Here is a 22,491-nt window from a genome sequence, read left to right on the forward strand (position 1 = left end):
AACACATTTAGCCCAAGTCCTCTTACCTCTGCCCAGTGCTGATTCTGCAAAGACTTTTCCATGCTACCTCTTAAGGTTTTTCCCATTATCTGTTTCTCTGCTAAGCCCAAGGCTACATCCCATCTCACCAGGACTTTCTGTGAGTCACCTCTCAAGGAAGGTTTGCAAAAGGCAGCCAAGCACAGGAAAGTCAGAGCTGCTGCAGAGCAAACTTTGCCTATGGAACTTGTAAAAAGGAGTTAAAAATTGCTGCAGATCCTTAAGTCAGGAGAGTCCAAAGACCACTGGGGTAGGACCTGGCTGTGCACACCTCCCATGGAGCACAAAGAAAAGGATTCAGGGGCCATTTGCCTTAGAGGCAGAATTTGGCTTTAAGGACATCTTTCTTCTTTCTAAAAAGCTGAAGAGGCCTGAGAAGGCATTTTCCACCCACTGAGAGGTGCAGGCAGCAGTGCTGGGGCCATACCCTGCCAGCATGGGCTGGGGGTCAGGCAGCCAAACCAGGCAGGTGTCCAGAAATGCACACTTCCCACTTGCCCATAGAATCATTGCCAGGTCTGCAGCCCAACAAAGCACCTCAGGCACTGATTGCAGTCACCTTGAACTGGCAGAAGATATTCTCTAGGCAGGCAAAGAAGGATGGAAAGATTTCCTTCTGATTTCTACCTGGAAATACTGAAGCTGCTCAGGCTAATGAAATCTTCAGAAAACCAAATTCCTGTGGATGCTTCACAGCCTTGGACAGATTTTTCTCATTTCTTTCTTTTCTACAGTGTTATTAACACACAGCCAAGCAGATCTGCACACTGACCTCATCATGTGCCTCTCTAAAACTTGCTGCCACACACACAGCCCTTTGCCTGTGAATCTGCCTTCAACAGGGTATGAAAACTGAAGTAAACCCTGACATGAGTGCACCTTCTTCTGAAGAACTGCAACAGCCCCAGCCCTGGCTCCAGATGATCCCCAGCAGAGAGGAACCCCCTGGAAAGCTCACCTTCAAGTCTCCACTCCTAGGTGTAACATCAGATCTTTTTGACTGCCTTCAGAGTTAGGGCTTCCTTCAGGGAACTCAGCTTTGCTCATCCATCCAGCAAGATTACAGAAAAGGATGAGTCAAGAAAACCTGATGCTGACTCCCCTTTCACTTGTATTTGTCACTTCCACAAGCTTCTACCTCAAAAGAAGAATTCATCATCACAGGAGATGTGGAAAGCATCACTTTATTCATTCTTCCCCTTGCACACCTCTCCCTTTGCCTTCTCTGGCTTCTCTCACCACTGTCAGCACTGTGAGCCAAGGATGCTAATTTTGTGCTAGCCAGTGTCTAGGACAACAAGGCTCTTGAGTTTGTGTTCCAAATCCCTGCTCTATTTACAGTCACAACTGCACAGTCAGACCATTTCAGAGGATGGAGTGAAGGTTAAAAGCAGACTGACAAAACACAATGCTTCTACAGAAGAAGAAATTCCAGCAAGGTCAGTAGGGTTGATTTTAATGGATATGAATGGTCAAAAACTCATAAGGCAACTGTGATAAAAGCAACCTGGAGTGCAAATATCCCATGATTGCTAGACATTGATGATGCATGATTAATTATATCTTTATTAGAGTTTGCACATGCTTGAGTCTTCTTCTGAGGATTCTTTTCTCTGCCTTAGGAAGAAGCCTTTGCTTTTCAGTCACAGAGGCAGAATTGCACTAATTAGTGCAAGAAAGAGAAGCCACAACTAGTGCTCCAGCAGTAATAGCTGCAGAGGGACTTCACCACATCATCTCTGCTTTGCTGTTTCTCATCACTGTCTGCCAGATGCCCAAACTCCTGATCAATGACTTGTGAAGAGAGGGCTGGAGGAGGACCTTATCTAACTGCACACCCCTGACCCAGCCTGTCCACAGCCTGCTTAGGAACAACACCAAGCAGTAGCTTCAAGCTGGGAAATCACAAAGCACTTTATAAATTGGTGTTTAACCTGCCAAGCCTTCCCCTTCTCTTCCAGCTCAGGCTCCAGTGTCGCAGGAGAACAAACAGGAAAACATGAGAAGCAGCCCCCCTGTCCCTCAGCACAGGGCAGCCCTGTGTGCCACCATGGGGAGGCTGCTGCCCTCACCCTTGCCCTGCTTCCACTGCCTGGCCAGTGCCTCCTTGCCTGTCCCAGCATCAGGGCACCATTACCCAGCACCCTCTGCCCAGCTGTTCCTACCCACAGCCCTCCTGGCTCTGGCTGTGCCCGCTGCAAGGCATCCCTGTGGCTCCCATCACTGCCATGCCCACAGGGCTGGACTGTCACTTGTGCCACCAGCAGCTTTACGGAGCAGGTTGGCTCAACACCACCACCTCTTGCTTTTTCCAAGCAACTCCTAAGCATTTCTTCCTGCATGGTGTGGGGCAGGGACAAGGCAAAGGGAGTTTTGTGCCAGTACTCTCCCACCACAGTGATAAAGTGGGTACTGAAATGGGACCAGCACTGAGATCAGCTAAGAAACCTGGCACTTGTGCCAGGGAAGTCAATAAAATGGGGCACATTTGGTGGCAGCAGGACACAGCTCAGCTGCCTTATGCTACAGCCCTGCCTCAGTTACCTTGGTTTTCTTCATTTTCCCTGTTCATATCCTTAGAGGTGTCTTTCTCCCCAAAGAGGCTTTTTAAAATGGCATTGGCAATTGGAAGCATCATAGCAGTGGAGGCTGTGTTACTTAGCCACATGGACAGGAAAGACGTGGTCAACATCATCCCTAAAATCAGTCTGGAAGAGAGGAAAAAAGGAAAAGCTGAATTTCTGCAGTTTGGCAAGGTCTGGGACACATCACAGCTAGGGGATGGAGAGTTTGTGTGCAGGGACAGCAGAGCTAACAGCAAAAAAGGGCTTCTGGCACTACCCCATGAGGGCTTCTGGCACTACCCCATGGCTGTATGGAGCACAATTATGGGGCTGAACCAAATGCTTCTGCTGCCCTCTGAGCAAAGGCAAAGGCAGAGAGCTGAATAAACTCAGTAAGGAAGGAAAAGGGAGATGTGGTCAGTGCTCTGCCTTGGGGGACACTCACATCAGAGCCCAGCACAGGAGAGCTGCTTCCTGAGCTCCCCACGGAGGTGGCCCTGTCCCCATAGTCACCTGGCTGGCTGGACTCCCACCAGCATGAGGACCCGGAGGGCGATCCTGCGGTGTAAATTCCACTCCTCGATGGCCGAGGCCATGATTAAACCACTGAGGAAGAGGAAATTGGTGTCTAAAAAATATTGTGGGCAAACTTTGTTAGAGGGGAGGATCCCCAGGAAGGGAAAGAGGACGATGGGCAGCAGGGCTGTCACAGCCAAGGGCAGTGCCTCCGTGCACCAGTACAGGGCCATCAGCAGGATCACGTAGAGACATCTTCCTTCCTGCAAGAGAAGGAGAGAGGGAAAGTAAGGGATGGGGCATCCCAGAGACATCTTTTCACCTGGAGACACTGAGTCAAGCAAAAGGTACCAACTGCTCCTTCAAGGATCCAGTATTTCTGTCAGGTCACCTCCATCGAATCTTCCCTCCTGCACTGTGCAGGGGTTTCAGGGCTTACACTGAGCCACTGAAACCACAGCAAACCCCAAATCCTCCTCAACTGCCTGGGCTTCCTATGAGCTGCAGGGTGGCAGTGCCCTGGGGCACAAAGAAAGCAAGTGCTGGGGTGCTCATCCTCAGCAGGCTGTACTGTGGTCCCACAACAGGAGGCACACAGGAAGGTTTCTTCTCTTGGATCAGAGTTTCCCAAGAGCTCTGTGAGAAACCATTCCATGGCAACCCACCCGTCCCGGCGGAAATCAGTAAATCAAGTGCCCTGGTGTCACGTCGCTTCCTGAGGGCAGGGAGCTTGCCCATGCCCAGCTTTGCCCCAGTTTTGGCCAAGGCTGGCAGAAAACCAGTGCCCCCACACCAGGAATTCATTCATCTGCCCAGGAGGCACAAACTAGACCAAAACCATTTGTCATGACAGCCACGGACGAAATAATGAGGGACAGAAAGAAGTTAGGAGAATGGCTCCAGGCCAGGAGGGGAGAGCCCCAGGGGGGCAGAGGGGAGCCCAGAGTGGAGCTGGGGTCAGTCACGGAGGGGCTGAACGGGGACATTGTCAGTGACTGCAGGGCAGAGTGCCCACAGAGCTATAAATAACAGCCCAGAGTCACTTGGAGCCGTAGAGTTATTTATTTTACCACTCTTTTCCAGCTTGTTGAACAGGTTGAATTGTTAATCAAAGGCACCTCTGTCCCTTTTCTGGGACCTTCCTCTCCAGCACCCAGGCTGGGCTCACAGGGGCTTTTGTGAGGGACATGACAGCTTTGCTCCCTGGCCTGGGCAGGCTGGAGCAGAGTGGGCTGGGAGCTGTGGAGCTGCACAGCTGCAGTGCTCCAGCACCAGAGCAAGTACAGCAAGGCCACAACTACCTGGCCACCTGAGAAACTTCACTCCAGACCTTAGCTCAAACGTGGTCATCCTCAGGCTCCCAGAGCAAACACGAGCCCCACAACACAGCCACAAACTGATGACAAAACATAACTACAGCTATTGAGAGAGCCAAAGAGCAAATCAGCCCAAACACTCAGCCTGAGGATTTGAAACCAGCACAGATACATGCCTCAGAACATCCCTAGTGAGGGTTTGGCAAGTGACAAGAGTGATAAGAGTTTCTGATTTGTGTGTAGCACTCAGGCTTTGCACTTCACCAGCAGCTCCATTAGCACAGCTCCAGTGCTTCAGTGCACTGAACAGCTCTGTGAGCGCTGCACAGCTCAGAGTCCTCTGCTCTGACTTCTTAACATGTTCCATCGTGGCAGAGCCAAGACTTCACATGAAGTTCCCAAGAGCTGGATTTAAAGACCATTTCCAGTCCTAATTTTAGATCCCAGTGAAAACATGCAGTAGTGTGAAGTGAACCCTTCATGTTCCCAGCTCAGTCCTGGCACCTGGCAGCTCCCATGAGCTCCCCACGGCTTCACTTCCTCTAAACCAGTGGGACCAGAGCAACAAATGTGGAAGAGCTGAATTCTGTACAAATAAAGAGTCCTGTTTTTAAAAGTTTTCACACTAGATTACTGATTTCATTCCTGTGGCAACTGATAACTTCTCCTTGCTCTGGCCCTTTATGCACCAAGGAAATAGCTTTGCTCCCATTAAGCTCAGTTCCATTTGATCTCTAAAGGCTGTATAAATAACCTTTTTTTTATTCCTCCCCTCCCACTGGCAAAATCTTCTTCAGTTTTCTCAAAGGAAAGTTGCACCAAAGTCAGCTTCAAAATAAAGACACTTTGCCTCTCACAGGGGCTGAGCAACTGGAAATATTTAACAGTGCCTTGATACAACAGCAGATCAGTGAAGGCTTTGACTGCCTCCACGAAATGGATGAAGTATGATTAAGAAAACCTCATAGAATCACAGATTCGTAGAATCAACAAGGTTGAAAGAGACCTCAAAGATCATCAAGTCCAACCTGTCACCACAGACCTCATGACTACTAAACCATGGCACCAAGTGCCACGTCCAATCCCCTCTTGAACACCTCCAGGGACGGTGACTCTACCACCTCCATGGGCAGCACATTCCAACAGCTAACAACTCTCTCTGTGAAGAACTTTCTCCTCACCCTGAGCCTAAACTTCCCCTGGCACAGCTTGAGACTGTGTCCTCTTGTGTCCTCATGACAAGGAAGGGATATTTGTTGTCTGGAACATGGGAAATGTTCTGCAAAACACTGCAATGAAACACAGCAGGAATCTGATAACTAACCTCCAGTGCAAGCTCAAAAGCCAATGAAACAGGGCAGAAAGAGCTGCCAGATGGAAGTTCTCCTGAGAGTTTAAAGTCTGTATGGACACTGTTGTACTGTTATTCAGCTATCCCACCCCAAGACAAACTGCACCTACATTACACAAGTCCTTCACTTAAGATGGGGCCATCCCTGGACAAAACAGGAGCAAGACCTCTTCAGAATAACTAAGATTCAGAACAAGCACTCCCTAGAATAAAAACACACTCAAACCACTCACAAAATTGAACCAAACTCTGCATGAGATTGAGCAGGTTTGGGTTTCAAGATCTCCTGCGAGCATTAACTACTGGCTGCTGCCTGTGCCCCATGGGTTTGGGGAGCATGCTAAACAGGAATGCTGACAGATGGCAGAAGAATGGTCTGTATGGGCCGCAGCTGCCCAGGGATGGTCTGGGCTGTGTCCACAGTTGTGTGCAGCACCATCACCCCCAATGATCTTTATCCTTCGACCCCTCTGCTGCAACATCTTCTACTTCTCTCCCCTCCCTGCAGCTTGGGGTTTATTATTTTCAAAAGAAGCCCACCAAAGTTCAGGGAGGGGAAAATGGTAGCACTCACGAACTTTAAAATGGGTCTTGTGATTGGGTTAATTTTATAACCATTTAATGATTTCCAGGGAAGTGCTTGGTGGCTCTGGACTGCAGCACCTCCTTCCTGTTGCTCAAGAGCCTTGGGAATGACCTCTGCCCCTCCAGACATAGATCTTGCCTTTGCTGCACCAGGAATTTTCCACACTGGGGGACTTGCTCAGCTACTGCAGAAGCAGCCAAGCCACGAGGTAGCCTGCCATGTGCAGTAGAGTTGGAGAGAGCAGGAGGTCTCCTGACAGGGCAGATGAGGTACCCTAGGGAAAGGAGGCGCTGGCAGAGAATGTGGGTCAGGTAAGGCAAACTGGCTCGCCCAGGGATAGCACCCAGACATGGGCACGTGTGAGCCACCAGCCCTTACCACCACCCTGGAGCTTCAGGTGCACCTTGCTCTCCACCAGCCTCAGGCAACCCCTGGGCAGCCCACTGCCACCTGGCCCAGTGCCCACAGCCTTCCCAGCAGACAGACCCAGCACCTGAAGATGCCCTAGCTAAAGGAACCGCCAAGCTTTGGTTTGTCTCACTGTCTTTGCAGGCTCCCCCATTGGCCTTCCAACCTATGACCAGGCAAACTAGGAGCACAGGGGTGACAGGGCTCCTCCACGATCTTGATCTCAATAGCAAGAGATATTTTGGCCCTTTGGTCCCACTGCTATCACAAAGAAAGATCCTCTCTGAAATGCTCAGAGCTACGTGGTACAAAAAAATAAGGCCTGGTGGCTTTTAGCCTCTTGCTCACAAGCTGCTCTCCTGTTGCAGCTGTGAGAGCGCTGCTGGCCACCTCACTCACCCTGCCTGCTCAGCACTCCACTGGAGATGTGAATCTGATTGCTCCTAACCCAGCTCCAGCAAACATTATGTAATCTGGACAGAAACCAAGCCCTCTCTGCCAGCCCTCCTGCCAGCGGAGCTGTTTTGCTCCCACTGGGTATTTGTAGAGCAGCTAGAAAGGGGCTGGTAACACAAGGGCACAAGCTGGAAGAGCTGCAGGGAAGATATTTTGCTCTGGAATTACTCTAAAAAAAGATACAAACTATTAAAGAGTCTTATTGAAACTGCTTGTGCTTTGTAGCTGGCAGAAAACCAGAACAATGCTCTCTGTTTTACAAACTGGACAGCTGAAGGGCAGTGAAAGAGGCCAAATGGACCAAGCTCAGGTAGGAAACCAATGACAAAACTTCAATTTGCATTTCAGAGAAAACCTGCCCAGCCTCAGAGGCTTTGAGGCTCACACCTTCTCCTGGAGGCAGAAACAGATCCTACACCTTCAGACATTCCCAGACTGGGAAGTTAAAAGAGCACAGCGTGAGGATGTGACCCTCTGTGTGAAAGCAACAGGGCTCCCCTTTTGAGCCTCCCTTCCAGCACTGAGGTTTGGGTTTAAGACAAAGCCACCACATTTGATTAGAAACACTTCCAGTGGTGGTGAGCCCATGGGTTTAATGAGCTGCTCCTGTGATTAATTAAGGTCACTTGAAGTTATGTTGTGATAACCTGAATCTGCCAGCTTCAACCCTCTGCTTCATCTTCTTATACACTCCTCCATTCTGCCTTAGCCTGGGCCACCCTTACTCAAACTCTGCTCCTGATGGATGAGCCCTCAAAGCAGCAATCAAGTTACTCTGTGCCTTTTTATTCTTTGAAAGAAACAGGTTGAGCTCCTCCAGCCTTTCATTGTGTGGCCTGTTTCCAGCCCTTTCTGCACTCTGAAACTTCTCCAAAGCTATTGCCGAGCAGTAGAAATCCAGCCTGGAAGGATGCTCAGGTGAAACCCACAACCTCAGCAAACAGCAGCCTGGTAGCTCCTCACTGCTCTTCCTCAGCTTTCACGAGTCCATGCTCACCAGTACCACATCAACCCTGTGGGTAGCCAGTCTGGTGGCCGTACTCAACTAACTGCACAGAGCTATTTCCAGCCCTTTTCCGGAATCTGCTTCCCAAGAGGGACTCCAGATCAGCCTGACCTGCAGCCAGCGGTGCTGGAGACCTGCGTCTGTCCTGGCACTTGTAGGAATGCACAGAGTTTATTGGGTCACAAAACTCTCCTGGCAGCTCTTGTGAAATTCCTGTATGGAAGCTGCCTGAAGCTGCATAGCTAGGGTTCAGTGGCAGTATTTTAATTTCCCCTTTAGCTACTGTCACAATAAAAACATTTTGTTATCAGACAACCTCTTACGACACAGGACTGCACTATGAGCACTTCCCTGAGTACAGGACAAAACTGCTCCACTGACTGTGACTCTTCTGCACTGTCCATCTGGCAAGTAATAGCAATGGCCATTTCTTCCTCAGCTCTTCCACATCCCTTTTCATGTTTTCTGTGGTTCTTAGCTTCCAATTAATATTACTTTTTCTCAGCTTCCCTTTTCCCCCCAAGTACTGCTTCCTGTCTCTGCCAGCTTGCTCTTCAGCAGGCTTGCCCTCTCCAGACGCAGCAAAATGTAGTTAGTCACTCCACTTGCAGTAACCATCCCTCTTTCCTCACTGCAGTTCTTCTTCTCATCTCAACTGATCATTGCTCCCAGCTCTGTGAAACTGGCCTTTCTAAGTCACCAAGGACAGACAACAGAGATGGACTTTGTACATGAAATGTATAATCAGGCCACAGTCACTTATGTCCCCTGCCAGCCTCCTCTCCTCACTACTATTTCTTTGCCTGCCCCTGCTCCTACTGTGTCCTCCAGCCCAGCATCCAGCTCCCCTCCACCTCCTGGGCCACCACTGGCATCACCCCCTTCCCCCCCGCCCCAGAGCCTTCATTCACGTTCTCTGCTTTTAAGTGCAAGCAATACCATTTTTTCTTCTGAAAGTTTTTTAAGTCTCCTTGTTCTAATCAGGAGGACTCATTATGTCCAAGTTAATTTTAAATTGCTCTCTGGCCACCAAGGAAGTCAGGTCTGTTTTCTGAAGCCACTAGGCCCTCTTTGCCTGCTCAGAGCTCCTTTTAGTACATTTGGCTGTCTCAGCTGTTACCAAGCCAAGAGGCTGTAGACATTGAGTTCATTAGAAGCTGTTGGAACAAGCTCTTTGCACAGCTCATTAAAAGTGCCCCCCATGCCCCTTCCAGCAGAACAGTTCCTCCAGCCCCTCCTGCCCTGCCCGAGCTCTTTGCAATCATTCACAGCCCTCCGAGCAGGGGGGGTCACAGCCACTTCCACTCACGGGACAAAGTTTCAGCCATTTCAGCAGCAAGCAGAGTGGGAGGTGACACAGGGACCCCTGCACGGAGAAGTGGTCCCTGGGAAGTGTCTCCACACAGAACATTCCTTTCTGCTGTCCTGTGTGAGAGACACACGACACTGTTCCAGCCACAGTCTGGGGAGCACAGCCTGAGGTCTCAGCAAAACCCTTCACAGGCAGAAATGTCACTTCTCTGTTGAAGGGAAAGGAGGTTGCAGGGGGAAAAAAACCCTGATGCAAGTCTCACCCTCCATGAATGCAACCTGCAGAGGCCATCAAAGAAAAATGAGGGCTACCAACCTCATGTCAGCACCAGCCCTGACACTGTCCCTCTGCAAAGGGACTCTCAGGGAGATCTGGAGAACACCCACTGCAGGGTGACAGCTGATGAGAGCTTTGATAGCAGCTTGCAGATATGGAAGCTGGAGTTCATCAGCAGTAAGCAGAGCCAGACCTGATGGATGACTTTTCTCAAAGGATCTTGTCTCTAGGGAGATGTCATCTGGGTGCAGGTTTCACTGGCAAACCCTCTGCACCCAGACCATGGGGTGTCACTCAGAAGCACGCACTAAGCCAAGAAGCCATATCCTATCTGTGGTGCTCTGTTAGACCTGCTTCAGGTTGTGATTTCTTTGCCTCCAGGTTCAAGTGAAATGCTGCCCTTGAAACCAAAGCTCAGGTGGCTTTTTATCACTCCAGTCCCTTGGGACTGCTGAGGAGGAGGTAAATGGTGACATGACGTGGGAACAGACTTTAGAACTCCCCATGGCAGGAAAGCACTGCAGAAGGTGCCTGTAAGACATCTGATCAGAAGGGAAACTTCATCCTGAGACTAGTATGGGCTGAACCTCACTGCTTCTCATCTTCTGCCAATTTCCACAACACTCTGCAAGGCAGCACACAAACCATGGGAGCAGGAACATGAGGTTCTCCAGCCCATCCAACTCTCCCATGCTCCAGATGTGCAAGTGTGTAGTAGTATCAAAGTTGCTGCGATGACTGCAGCACGTTCAGAAGCTCCTCCTGCCCCAGACTGCTTTCCATGGGTGCTGTGCCTGGGACAGTCTCCCAGTAACACCAGCAGCAGCCCAGTCAGCTGAATTCCTACTGAGATGGAGCTTACTGAACACCTGCAGCAGCTCTTGCAACCTGGCTGCCCAGAAGAGCCTGAGGCTGGACTCAAGTCCTGTGTCAGGATTTGACAGCAGGAGTGCAGCTGAGGGCACACACTTCCCATCACATGCCAAGACAACTTCCAAACTCTGCTCCCCAGATCCCCCATCCACTGAGCTCCCATCTGTCCCCACCTTGGTGTCTTTACAGCTCCCTTAACTGCATAACCTGCTCCCTTCCTTTCCAGCCCCCTGTGGCTCAGGATGGAGAGGGCAGTTCAAGCAGGCTCCAGACGTCAGAACTTAATCCCCTGTTGATGCAACAGCAAGTTTCCTTTCTTGCTGAACAAGTGAGATAATTTTGTGTTGAAACTGTAGCTGAACTATTGACCCCTGAACATGAACATACATGAACATACAATGTGGGATGGTAGCTCACAGCTACAGGTTCACCACTGCACCAAACTCAGGGAGTACTTGGCGAAGCTGCAGCTGTGCTCTCCTGAAACATTCCAAGCTTCTATACTGACAGCCACCAGTGCTGGTACTGGCCAGGATCACTGCTACCGACTGGGATGCATCTAGCACCCATGGGACATGAAGAACAGATCATCAAGGATCAGCCAGATCTTTCAGGGCCTCTCCTTCCCTGCCCATAGCTGCCCCACTGCTTGACCCTCCCAGCTGCAAACACTCCCACTTTGCCATCACCAGTTTTTCTTTCCTAAGGCAGTGTTGACCAGACTGGATGATGCACAAGATGCTCCATGGGTCACACCTGAGCAGGCTACCAGCAGAGAGGTTTTTTCCTTCTGTACCTGGGGAGAAATCCCTTTCCTGAACACACAAATCTTCACACAGCCTGTGTAATACCACAGAGCACCCAGACCAAGAGCCTCCCTGCAGCACAGTGCCAGATACATCTGTGCTTCGCTCTTACATCCAACCACTGTGTGGTTCAGACACAAGCTTGGGCTGGGCACACGGAGCATCTCCTCACCCCTCCAACCATATCTCACAGCTTTACAAGTGCCCAAGCCAAACAAGATGATATGAAATAGAATCAAAGTCACTCATTCAGTGAGGGAATGTACAAATTGCCTTCTTAGGGATCTGCAGAGGCATTAAGTACCTGCTGTGCAATGTGCTTTCTGCTCCTTGAGGCAGTATGTGCCTAATAGAACTCACCCAATATAGAAAAACAGAGAGAAAGGGAGAAAGCAATTTTCTCTTTCAACACAATGTATCATTAAATACAGCAGTGGTCACTTTATTTTTATTTGGTAAATTGGGAGACTTCTTTGCTATCTTGAACACAATGGTTTCACCTGCCAAGCATTTCACGTGCAGAAGTGAATGCCACCTTTGTGTCCTCACACACCTGAATCATTCTATCATAACCAACTACCAATCTCACCTCTTCTCTGATGTAAGCAAAGTCATGCTCAAATGGATCTGAATCAGAATCAAAGAGTGAAATCCTGCCCATACTGAAGTCAATGGCACAAAATTCCCCAGTGATTTCACTGCCCTGTGATCTCCACCAGAGGCTCTGACCTCCTGGTGCATGAGAGCCACTCACCAGGGACAGCTGCAAAAAGCCTGCAGACTCCAAAATGTTGCCACAGGTTGATAATGTGAAGTTAACTCTGATACCAAAGCCCAGACCTTACCAAGGGACCAGCTGTGCAACAGCTGCAGAACACCACAAATGCCTTCCTTACAAAGCCTTTGTGGACAGCACCAGAGGTCCCCCCGGGAATTGTCCACAGCAGTGTGGATGGCACTTGTAGCTCCCCTGCATTTCCCAGGATATTTCCCAGCCCTGCAGCACAAACCCCACTGCATGGCCACCTCTGGCTCAGCAATGTCTCTCTCTCCCTCTGCACACACTGCCCACAGCACAGGGGATGGGACAGCCACACTGGGCAGCCCCAGAGCCACTGGCACTTGCCTTCCTGTCCAGCTCTACGAATACCTCCCTGGATGATGCTGTCCGTAATTCTGCTTTGCCTCAGTCTCCTCAGTTTGCCTTTGGGTACTGATAAAATCTACAGTAAGGCAGCTTGGTATCAGCAAGAAGTACTTGTCAGTGCCACTTGGTTCAAGCTGATTCTGAACCACAGGTTCCTGATATGCCCCTATACAAGCAACACAAATACAGCTCATGCTGTCCATCCCTTCTTGACCCTAAAAAGTTAAGCTAACCCCAGGAGGCTCCCCCCATTCACACTCCCAGCTAGCTGCCGAAGGGTGAGGAGCTGTGGCAGGCTGCAGGCTTCGGTGGTCCTCTCCCTCCATGGGGAAACCCCGGCTGGTAGCAAGAGGACTCTTGCGAGGGCCAGATACTGCTGGGGCTGAGGCATGAGGCGAGCAGCAAGGTGGGACAAGCACCAGGGCGCTGTCCTGGGTTCACGTCCTAGGGCCGTGCCAAACTGTTTGCCTTCGCAAACCGTAACGCTTGCTTCATGCCCCGAGGCAGTGTCTCCATTTGTGCTCCCGGTCCACGGCCCGAGCTGGTGCCCCCCAGTTAGTGTACCCCAGTTGGGACCCCCCCCATCTGTGTCGCTGCTTTCAGCCTCTCCATCCCTTTCCCTGACCAGCGCACCCCTGCTCGGTGTCCCTTGCTCCATGCCCCCCCAGCGGGCGTCCCCTGGGTGGCAGCCCCAGCAGGTGCACCTGTCCCGCTCCACGGCCGCTGCTCTCCATCCACGCCTCCAGTGGTGTCCCCCTACCCCGCCCCGCCGGTGCCCGGGCGCGGGTACCTTGGGGGGCAGGCTGAGCAGGATGGGCACCAGTGCCAGCGGCGCGGCCAGCAGCACCACGTAGCGCCGGACGCTCCACGCCTTCTTCACCAGCGCGCCCAGCGCCGCCATCCCGCACCCGCCGCCGCCGCACCGCCTGCCGCCGACCCCCTCTTTATCCCGCGGGACCCGAGCGAGCCCTCCACGCTCCGCCCGCCACGCTCCGCCCGCCGGGAGGGGCCCCGCCAGACCGCCCCGCCCGCCCTTGCATCCGTTATACCGCCCTGCCATCCCGCTATACCCGCCCTGACCCCCATACCGGTCCCAGACACGATGTCCGTGTTCCCCCATCTCACCCTGTCCCCGCAGCGCTGGCAGCTGGAGGGTTTCCACGGTGGGGATGTTCCAAACTGGTCCAAAAACTCTGGCATTAGCAGAGCTTGTTTGGTTTGACCACGGGCGCATCGCAGGCTGTCAAAGAGCTTCTGGTAAGGCTGATAACAGCCTCAATCCATGGAATCATAGAAGTGTTTGAAGTCCAACCATTCTCTAATTCTGTCAAAGCTGGTGCCAAAACAAGTCCCTCAGCACCACACCTCTGCCTCTTTGGAACACCTCCAGGGATAGGGATTCAGACACCTCCCTGGGCAGCCTGTTCCAGACTCTGAGAATTCTTTCAGGAAAGAGTTTTCTTCTAATATCCAACCTAAACATCCCCTGGTGCAAATGGAGGTCATTTCTTCTCACCCTCTCACTTGTCACAGGGCAGAAGATACCAGCACCCACCTCACTGCAACCTCCTTTCAGGTAAATACAAAGAAACAGTAGAAGGGATTGGTAGGAACCCTCTCATTCCAGCGCTATATCTGGCTTCATTCTCCAACATTTCCTCTCCATGGACACAAACCCACATCACTAAACACTCAAAAGCAGGAGAAAAGCAGGGAACTGGGGTTGCTTTTGACAATTGAATTCAAGCAGTGACTCAGGGGTTTGACAAGCTGTTTGCAATGCCCTGAGAAATATTTCCCCTTTTTTTTCCATGAAAAAGAAGTGGACACAACCAAACAAAAGGCCAGTGGTGCGGAGCAGGGGAGAGCCATGGGAAATACCAGAAAGGCAGGAGGCAAAGTCTTGGCTCACACAAGTGTGAGCCCCAGTAAGCAAGTAGCATATGACCATACCCTGGCTGCCCTTAAGATAATCAGGCCAGACCCAGGCAGTTAAGGATGCTTCAATCGTGAGTCAAAGAAAACACAAAAGCTGCCCAGTTCTTACTTTGAGGGCGGATTTCCCTGCCAGCTCTGTCCTGCACCAGGCTTAAAGGAAAGAAGATGGGAGAGTATTTGGGGCAGGACAGGATGCCCTCCCCTGGAGCCAGGTACATCTCAGCAAATGCTGCAGAGGTGACTGGTCTCTGTCTGCAGGAAGCCTGAGAGAGAGGCACACATCACAGGAGACTGAGCTGGGGCACTCTTAAGATGAACAAGAGTCGAGGGAGTTGGGTTTCCCCTCTGCTTTTTGCATCACCTGGATTCTCACAACTGGAGCCTAAATGAAGCTGAGTAGTGAGGAGAAAAAAGGGAAAGCAAATTAACACCCTTTGAGCGCTTTAAAACATACTCAAAACCTGGCTGAGCTGCCCCCCATATATATGAAAGCTGTACAAAACTCACACTCAGCAGAAAAACCTTTCCTGTCTCACAGTTAAGCAGCTCTCTGGAGAACTACTGCCTCCAGGCAGGTCACTCCTAGAGCATCAAAGCAGCTGAAGTCCAATGCATTGGATGAAAAACCAGACCCTACTGGAAAGCACTCTCCAGCCTACAAAAACCATGAATCACTGGCACAGAGGCAACAAGAAATTAGAGAGGAAGAGAGTGGTGATGCAGAGACAGGACTGTACCCTCTCTGAACGGACTCTGCTCCAAGTCTGGATCCACTGCTCCCTTCCTTTCCCTTAAGGGGGTATGTCTAATGTTGCACAAACAGTAACAAATCATTTACTCCCCACTCCCATCCCAAGTGATGGCTGAAGGGTGATGGTGTCACCATCACAAAAGCTTCTGTTGGGCACTGCCAGGGGCTGCTGGCAAAGTGAGGATCCATTATCCACCTGGCACCTGGGCTGCCCAGCCCTGGTGGCAAAGGCACCTTCTCTTGAGGCCCCAGAGAAAGCACAGAGCTGGCTCAGGGCAACCTATGGGGGTTCATAGCTTGGCTTTCTTTAACTGCTCAGCAACATGAATACAAAATTACCAGAGGTAAAAAAGAGCAGGACATTCCTGTAGCCACCATGGTGAGCTACAGCAGCACAAGCTGTGTGCATGATGGACAGGGTGGGTGGAGAGATGGAAAAAGGCCTGAAAGCAAAATTCAGGCCATCAAAACAACACAACAGCTTAAAACAGGCTCAGCTTGCCCAGTGTACCCATCAGCCAGAGCCTGGAAGCATGTGTGTGAGTGTGTGCCACGTGCTGGAGCTCTGCAAAGCTTTGTCTCTCAAAATCAACCTTGTAAGCTTAAAAAAAGCATCAACAGGATACCAAGCTATCCATGCCCCAGGCTGTTCTTTCTGTTGTGAAGATGCAGACCTCTGACAGTGCAGAGGCTGAGGGGAACACCCTGCCTGGATGGCCCCTTCATAGTCCCACCCGGCCCCTCTCAGCCTTCAGCACCTCCCAGCAGAGAGCATTGCGTGGGGGCTACATGCTGGTTCATTTAGCCTTCCAGGACTCTAGCTGGGAATTAACTTTTAATTACTTTGTTTCTTTGTAATCTGTTCCTCTGCCACCCTCGTTTCCAGTGCCAGCTGCAGCAGCTGCCCTCACTGTGCTTTCCCTGTGCTCCATGACCATCACTGGGATCATCTCGCTCCACTCCTGGGCCGTTCCTCACCATTATTTACAGAGTAAATTCAGCTTAGCACATAAGAAAGAGGTGCTGCACGGTGCCCAGAGGGACTACTGTGGGACACAGCTTGTGCTTGGGCGAGGCTTTCTTTATCTGTAGTGACCCTCACACAATGAACTCTTAGCTATAAATGAGCTTTTATTGCGCTGACTTGGTTTCCTATCAGCATTGATGGGAGAGGAGGGCTGCAAAAGGTTATCAGTGTTTTGCATCTTGCAAAACTGGAAAGTATCAATCTCCTGCGGACATCAAGACCTAGGCTGAAAATAAATTCACTCCACAAAGCTACCCTTATGGCTTGTATGAAAGGTTTTTACACACACAAACACACAGAGCAACCTCTGGCATGGCACAGCCCCTGTCCAAAAGTCATGGCAGCAGTGTAGCCAGGTTATGTAACTGCATTTTCATCCCTCTTTCTTGCCATACATGTGTGTTTTTTCTTTCATTCCTGCTTATTTTCTCTCAGTGCTCCTGCTACAGGTCTGCAGCTCACATCTATCTCTAGAACAATCCCCTTATTTCACTTCTGCATTGCTGGCATCAGCAGCCAAACCAGATCTTGCTGTTATTACTGCCAATCAAGGACAGGCTGGCTCCCCACTCCCACACGAGAAATCACTGGTAATGGTCACACGAAAGGAAATCCAAAAGGCAGCTCCATAAGTAACCACAAATTCCCCTGGAAATCCTAATCCTCAGAACAATCTGCTGAGGAGACATCTCTATTTCCATTCATTTGTCTTTCCCTTTTTCCTTTATTGTCCTCTTTGCACAGCTCATTCACACACTGCTGTGTTCATGGCATTTTGGGTGACACCCAGGTATGGAGCAAGATGAAGCAGGTGACAGGAAGCTCCTGGAAATTAAAGTTCCTGGCAGGCCAGGCTAGGAACTGGTCCCCTGAGACAACATTTCATTCTTAACAGCTGGAAGATTCAAGCAGCATAAAGACCCAGAGTGACCATGTCCACCCAGCACTTGGTTATCAACATTTGCTGTTGAGAGAACATTTTTTTTCCCATCTGGAGAGGTTTTCCCAGTGCTAGTGATGGTGGCAGAGAGACCTCCAGTGGTTGGGTGCCACAGAAGCTGTCACCCTTCACATCCCCACTGTGCCCCCTGGGGAGGCAGGCAAGAGGGTTTGGGGGGGTGTGTGTGAAGGTCAACACAGCCATTGAGGCCGGTGAGAACAGCCCTGCTAGGTAAACTGGGGCAGGACATCTCCACTTCTGGTGTCACATGGAGCTGTGACAGTGCTCAGTGTCCAGACTCACACTCTGGAGAGGCTGGCACTGCCCACTGTGCTGCTTTGGCCAGTGGTGGAAATACAAACCAAGATAAACAGTCCCTCTGAGTTAAGAAGTTTGGGTTTCTAGCCAAAAAGTTAATTTATTTCTTTTCAACAATTACTGTTTCAGTTCTTTAAAAGAGCAGATTTTAGTTCATTGGTTTTCCTTCCTTTTAAACTCAAAGAAGCCAAACTGGCTTGCAAAGATTATTTTACCAAGTCAGACCAAGCTCTGAAGAAGCACTGCTGGTTTTTAAACTGCATTTGCAGCAGGAAAACTATTCATGCATTTTAAAAACCCCAACAGGACTCCTGTTTTCCTTATGAGACTGTTAGAAGACTGGACACAAATCCTGAGTATTCATAATGCAATGGGAAATGAGAACTTTAATAGTAATAATTCGGTGCTGCTTGTGACCATGCAGATGCACCAAAAGCTAAGAGAGAAGTCAGCCAAGTTATCCTCAGTCAAACCAGCACTGGAAACTCCACCTGCCCTGGTTTTCACCCCAAGAGCTGCCGCCACAGGCACAACCAGCAACACAGCTGCGGGGTGGACTATTTGCAGGTCCAGAGTGTCTCCTTTGCTGGATATCCACCTGCTGAGGTTTTCCCACCTGGCACAGCAATAGCTCAGCACTCACTACAGCAATCCATAGGGATACATGGGGCTGATCAAGAGGAAATATCAACAGGCCACAGCACAGATGCGTGAGAAGTGACACTTACATAATGAAGGAGGAGTTTTGTCACGCAGTGAAAAGGCAAAACATTTTGCTTTTCATTACCAGCAACGTTCTGCTTTGTTTTGCAGCTCCATCGCAGAGCAGACTGCAGCAGAGGGCAGCTCAGGAGTCCTTGCTAGAAGGCCAGTCCCACGCACCAGCAGCCCAGGAGGGCTGGGCTCGCTGCAGGCTGCTGACCCCAGCCCCACTGCGGGGCTTCAGCTCGGAGCACGGCGCCAGCCAGAAAAACTTGCAGTTGAGCAGCTTTGTTTCTACTCTGCAGTCCCGCAGGGAGAGCTGCATTTTAATAAACACAACCATAGTCAGAACAGCCTTCTTCAAAGGGCTTTGCAAACAGAGCTCAATCCTGGCATCACCAGGAGACAGCGAGAGTGGTGTTTGTACAGGTGGGGGACGGCAGGCAGGGATGTTAGGCGTGCTGCCACTCCTCAGTGGGTCTGAGATTTGGGGTTCAGATCAGACCTCATTACAGGACTCGTTAGCTCACATCCACCTACTCCCACCATGCCACGAGGCCTTGCTCCAGGCCACCCTGGGTCACCAGGGGAGTACCTTAAGTGGCTGTGTGCTGCTTGGGCTGCCGCATTCGTTTTCAAAGCAGGCAGGAGAGCATGCAACAGCAGCAGCAGGAGCTCCTAATGCCCCACTGCTCATGTATGGAATCACAGAACCATTTGAGTTGGAAGAGAACTTTAAGCTCATCAAGTCCAACTGTAAAGCCAGCACTGCCAAGTCACCACTAAACCATGTCCCTCAGCACCTCATCTACAAGTCTTGTAAATCCTTCCAGGGACAGTGGCTCCACCACTCTCCTGAGCAGCCTGTTCAGGGCTTGACAACACTTTGGGGGGATGAAAACGTTCCTATTGCCCAACCTAAATGTCTTCTGGCACAACCTGAGGTTGTTTATTCTTGTCCTATTCCTTGTTACTTGGGAGAAATCTCCTTTCAAGCAGCTCTGGAAAGCCAGAAGGTCTCCCCTCAGCCTCCTTTTCTCCAGACTAAACAACCCCAGGTTCCTCAGCAGCTCCTCACCAGACCCTTCACCGGCTTTGTTACCGGGAGCCTGGCTTCCCTTTGCCTCCATCCTGGATTGCTTCGTGCTCCATGTTGGGATGAGCACGGCCGGGGCACCCCAGTGAAAAAATTAAAAGACAGGCAAGTCCAGGACCTCTGCAGTTCCTCGGGCCCAACAGTTTAAAAAACATGTGGCTGAGCGGTGGAACCCGTGGGCCCCACACGCCGGGGCTGGGCACTCGCCCAGCCGGCTGCTCTGGCAAGAGGTGAATGCGCCGCGGGCACGGGCAGCCCGCCGCGCTAGGACGCTTGCGTGGCCACGAACCCACCACCTTCCGCGCACAGAGCAGGAGCTCTGCACTGGCGCCACCGCTCGGGGCCAAGCTGCCTTCGCAACTGCTCCGCGTGCTTCTCGGCGCCGCCCGCTGCCTCCGCAAGCCCCCGTAGCTAAAACACGGGCCCGAAACGGTGCCTTGCCCTTCTCCTCACCTGAAACTCCACGCACCATGGGGCCACGGCGTCCAGCAGGAGGGCTCCTGCTTGCCCCGTCCCCTCCAGTGTGTCCCCAGGCAGGGGTTTGTCCTGGCTGCTTTGCTTTAAGCCCTGCAGTTGTGTGCACCATAACCCCAGTGCTGTTTTTCACAGCTTTTTCCACACCAGCTGGGAAGGGCTGTGAACTGGTGAGAACACTGCTGTGCACCAGAGGGCTCCTGCAGGGTTTGCTCTTCCTTTTGCACAAGCATTTTCAGAAAGAGCACCAGGGAGAGCATAGAGGCACTGAGGATCTTTCCCGACAAGCTGCCCAGCACAGCACTCTGAGAGTTCAGTTTAATTCATTATCTGAAACAAACGACAAAACTCACCCAGCACACAACTTGAACCCAAATCTGCTTACACCAGAGGACTGATCATCTTCTAACCTATCTACTGTGGGGTTTGGAGGTGTTCTCTCTTGGGCCACAATACACTCACCGTTAGGGTCAATCCAGAAGTTCAAGCAATGATGAGAAAAGGTTACCAACACCCAGGAGTATTGCCTCCCTCTGCCCACTGCCTCCCCAGGCAGGCAATCACCACACAAGTTGTCTTCTAAAGCTCCAGAAATTGCCATTTACAGCAGACTCCTTGCCTGTGGAAGTTTCTCTGCAAACACCACGATAAACATTCTTGTATTTGTGTGGAACAACATGGACTGAAAGTTTTAAAAGCCAAAATCACTACTGCAAGAAAACATAGAAGACAGGTGTCTTATGCTAGTGCTGGGTTTCTGTCCTGGAACCCAGTCCACCTAAAAATGGTCAGGATGCCAGTCCAAACGGACTTAAATGCTTTGTTGTGAAGTCTCCCAAGCAAACGGACACCTCTGGTTTTTCTGTCACCTTTTGTGGATGCCCCGCTATCCCCAGGTCTGTCTTACCTCCCATGAATCCATGGTCCACAGGCTCACAAAGAAGATTCTGTATGATTCTACCACATGAAAGACAAGGGGAATGACACTCTGAAGCACTTCCTACAAGGCATACTCAACACTGAGGAAGGCAGTGACGTTCAGCTGTTTCCCTGAGGTCTGCTCCCATTTCACTGTTACTTTTGCCTACTTTACGACACAAACTCATTCAGGTTTATTTATTCGAAGACGCAGCTATCAAAATAGAGATCTGTGAAAGAAAACCAACTGGAAATATAAATAACTACATTTGCAGAACCCCAGTAGAAACACTTCTCTGCCCCTAAGCCTGCTCTTTTTACCCAATCATGGATCTCTTCCTCCCCCTCAGCCGCACTTCATCCAACCTTTTGATCACTGGGCCGGATTTTTTAGATGTAGCTGCATAAGCCTTCAGCAGAGCTTGAAACATAGATTCAGTGTCTGGATGAGTGCTAAGGAAGGCTTTTTCCAGAACATACAAATCAACTCCTTTGTCCTCTGGAAGACCTGAAATAAAACTGAGTCCAAAGTCTATCAGCACCAAGTCCAGCTTCTCAATGGGTGGCCGCAGAAGTATATTGGCAGTTGTAAGGTCCCCATGGATGAGATCTTCATCGTGCATTCTTGCCAAGAGCTCGCCCATCTTCTCTGCTAAGGCAAGGAGGCTACTGGGATCATTTCCACTGCGCTGTACAGAATAAATATGGTCTTGAACAGTGATGGAATCTACAATATCTTCAAGATATATGGAATTGGAGACATAATCCACAAAGTAGACCACTGGAGCTGCAATCCCTATTTAAAAGAACAAACGAAATGCTACTGATTAATTTACCAGGTATTTTAACAACAAAATGCAAGCCTTAAGAAAGTGCCAGCTGAGCTCACCCCTGGCCATTGATTACCCACATCTAGCAACGCCCCATGCCAACTCCGTGGTTCCAACCCATGCCTGCACCAGCCTTCAGCCTTGAAACTAGTTGGTAACAGATCGGCCTCTCCCGGGGCGGGACTCTCCAGCATCACACAGACAGAGGCCTTCTGGCCATGGACAAACTGCGTTTTAGGGCGGCACTCTGGAAAACCAGCGCACAGCACGCCAGCATGACAGAAGACTGCCTATATCCTTCAGGGTGTTGCAGGAAAGCAATCAAGTGTCTGCTGTTTGCTGTGAGGGACCTGCAGAGCACGAGTGCTACCGGTGAGGTGCCTGGTGCCTAAAGCCGTCTGTCCTGTCAGGCCACCTTCGCCTCACGCCGGCCCGGCCCGGCCCCGCCACGCCGCCACCTCCCCGAGCCCACCTGCCCGCCGGCACCGCAGCAGCGATCGCGCCTCCTGCGCTGTGCGCCGCCGGCTCAGCCGTTCCTCCAGCGCCGGGTGCCGGTACCGCTTCGGGATGCGGACCTTGGCTACCGCCGCCCGCCCGAGGAAGAGCCCCCGGTAAACGTGGGCCTCGGCGCCTTGCTGCAGCAGCTGCATTCCCGGCAGCGGCGGCACCGGCGCCTCAGCCACCACAGGGCCCGTGGCGCCCGCCTCGAGCCCGGGCTCGTTCGTCGCAGGGCCCACGGCCCCCGCCCCGTCCTTGGCGGGGCCTGCGGCCCCCGCCGCGGCGCAGCGCACGCCGCCCCCCTCCGCCTCGACCGCCGCCATGACAGGCACGCACCGCCCCA

At 51.3% G+C, this 22,491-nt stretch overlaps 2 protein-coding genes across 2 annotated transcripts in view; both read right to left on the reverse strand.

The window, feature by feature from the left end:
- The window catches only part of SLC13A3 (solute carrier family 13 member 3), a 28,876-nt gene extending 15,288 nt beyond the window's left edge, over positions 1 to 13,588 (reverse strand). The window contains exons 1-3 of the mRNA XM_054173361.1: positions 13,447 to 13,588; positions 3,117 to 3,382; positions 2,584 to 2,747 (exon numbers count right to left, since the gene is read on the reverse strand). Of these exons, the coding sequence (XP_054029336.1) occupies positions 2,584 to 2,747; positions 3,117 to 3,382; positions 13,447 to 13,557 (541 nt within the window). The 5' untranslated portion in view covers positions 13,558 to 13,588. The remainder of the gene's footprint in view (positions 1 to 2,583; positions 2,748 to 3,116; positions 3,383 to 13,446) is intronic.
- A 6,620-nt stretch (positions 13,589 to 20,208) lies between these two features.
- TP53RK (TP53 regulating kinase) lies at positions 20,209 to 22,491 on the reverse strand. Its single transcript, XM_054173686.1, has 2 exons — positions 22,123 to 22,491; positions 20,209 to 21,616 (listed from the first exon to the last, which is right to left on the reverse strand). The coding sequence occupies exons 1-2, from the start codon at positions 22,469 to 22,471 to the stop codon at positions 21,138 to 21,140; spliced, it is 828 nt and encodes a 275-aa protein (XP_054029661.1). The 5' UTR covers positions 22,472 to 22,491; the 3' UTR covers positions 20,209 to 21,137.

This window comes from Dryobates pubescens, chromosome 26 (genome assembly GCF_014839835.1).
Source record: "Dryobates pubescens isolate bDryPub1 chromosome 26, bDryPub1.pri, whole genome shotgun sequence".
Classification (NCBI taxonomy): Eukaryota; Metazoa; Chordata; class Aves; order Piciformes; family Picidae; genus Dryobates; species Dryobates pubescens.